Source organism: Eimeria mitis, genomic scaffold, assembly GCF_000499745.2.
Source record: "Eimeria mitis Houghton genomic scaffold, Emh_scaff8433, whole genome shotgun sequence".
NCBI classification, from domain to species: Eukaryota; Apicomplexa; class Conoidasida; order Eucoccidiorida; family Eimeriidae; genus Eimeria; species Eimeria mitis.
In genome coordinates this window covers 813-1,591 of record NW_013576207.1, presented here as the reverse complement: position 1 = coordinate 1,591, position 779 = coordinate 813, and the positions used below count along the sequence as shown (strand labels likewise).

Sequence of the window (779 nt, the reverse complement as noted above, 5' to 3'; positions counted from 1 at the left end):
GCAGCAGCAGCAGCAGCAGCAGCAGCAGCAGCAGCAGCAGCAACGGGGCTGAAGAGTGCTGCAACAAATGCGGCTTCGTCGTCGCCTCTGCTGTCACAGTTAGACGCAAACCACAGGAGGAGACAATCCCCGCTGCTGCTGCTGCTGCTGCAGCAGCAGCAGCAGCAGCAGCTCCTGCTGCAGCTCCTGCTGCTGCAGCAGTGTAGGCGGTGAGAAGGCAGAAGCAAAGCAGCAGATGCAGCTGCTGCAGGTGGTGCAGCAGCACCTCGAGGAGCAGTTCGGCCCCGTAAAAATTTGTGTGAGACAAAGACAAGCACCAGACACAGACAAACCAGCAGCAGCAGCAGCAGCAGCAGCAGCAGCAGCAGCAGCAGCAGCAGGAGCAGCAGAAGAGGTGTCGCTGGAACAGGCAGCTGCGTGTGATGAAGACCGCCTCAGCTTGTGCCTCGTATTCCGCGCACCACCCGAAAAGAAACCAGCAGCAGCAGCAGCAGCAGCAGCAGCAGCAGCAACAGCAGCAGCAGGAGCTACAGCAGCAAAAGCAGAAAAAGCAGCAGAAACAAACGATGAGGGCGCCGTGGGCGTCAAATCGGAAGCAGCAGCAGCAGCAGCAGCAGCAACAGCAGCAGCAGATTCTGGAGCAGCTGCAGCGGCAGCAGAAACAGATACAGCAGCAGCAGCAGCAGCAGCAGCAGCAGCAGCAGCAGCAGATCAGAATGGCAAGGAGGGATCCTCTGAGGACGATACGGTTGAGGTCTGCGTAGACTTCACGCAAAGAC

The 779-nt window shown here is 59.1% G+C and overlaps 1 protein-coding gene across 1 annotated transcript in view; it reads left to right on the top strand.

Moving 5' to 3' along the window:
• Nucleotides 1–235: 235 nt before the first annotated feature.
• Nucleotides 236–779, top strand: part of EMH_0094950 (uncharacterized protein) — a gene marked incomplete at both ends in the record, with an annotated part of 1,274 nt that continues 730 nt past the window's right edge. Inside the window, one exon of the mRNA XM_013502169.1 lies at nt 236–754. Within this exon, the coding sequence (XP_013357623.1) occupies nt 236–754 (519 nt within the window). The remainder of the gene's footprint in view (nt 755–779) is intronic.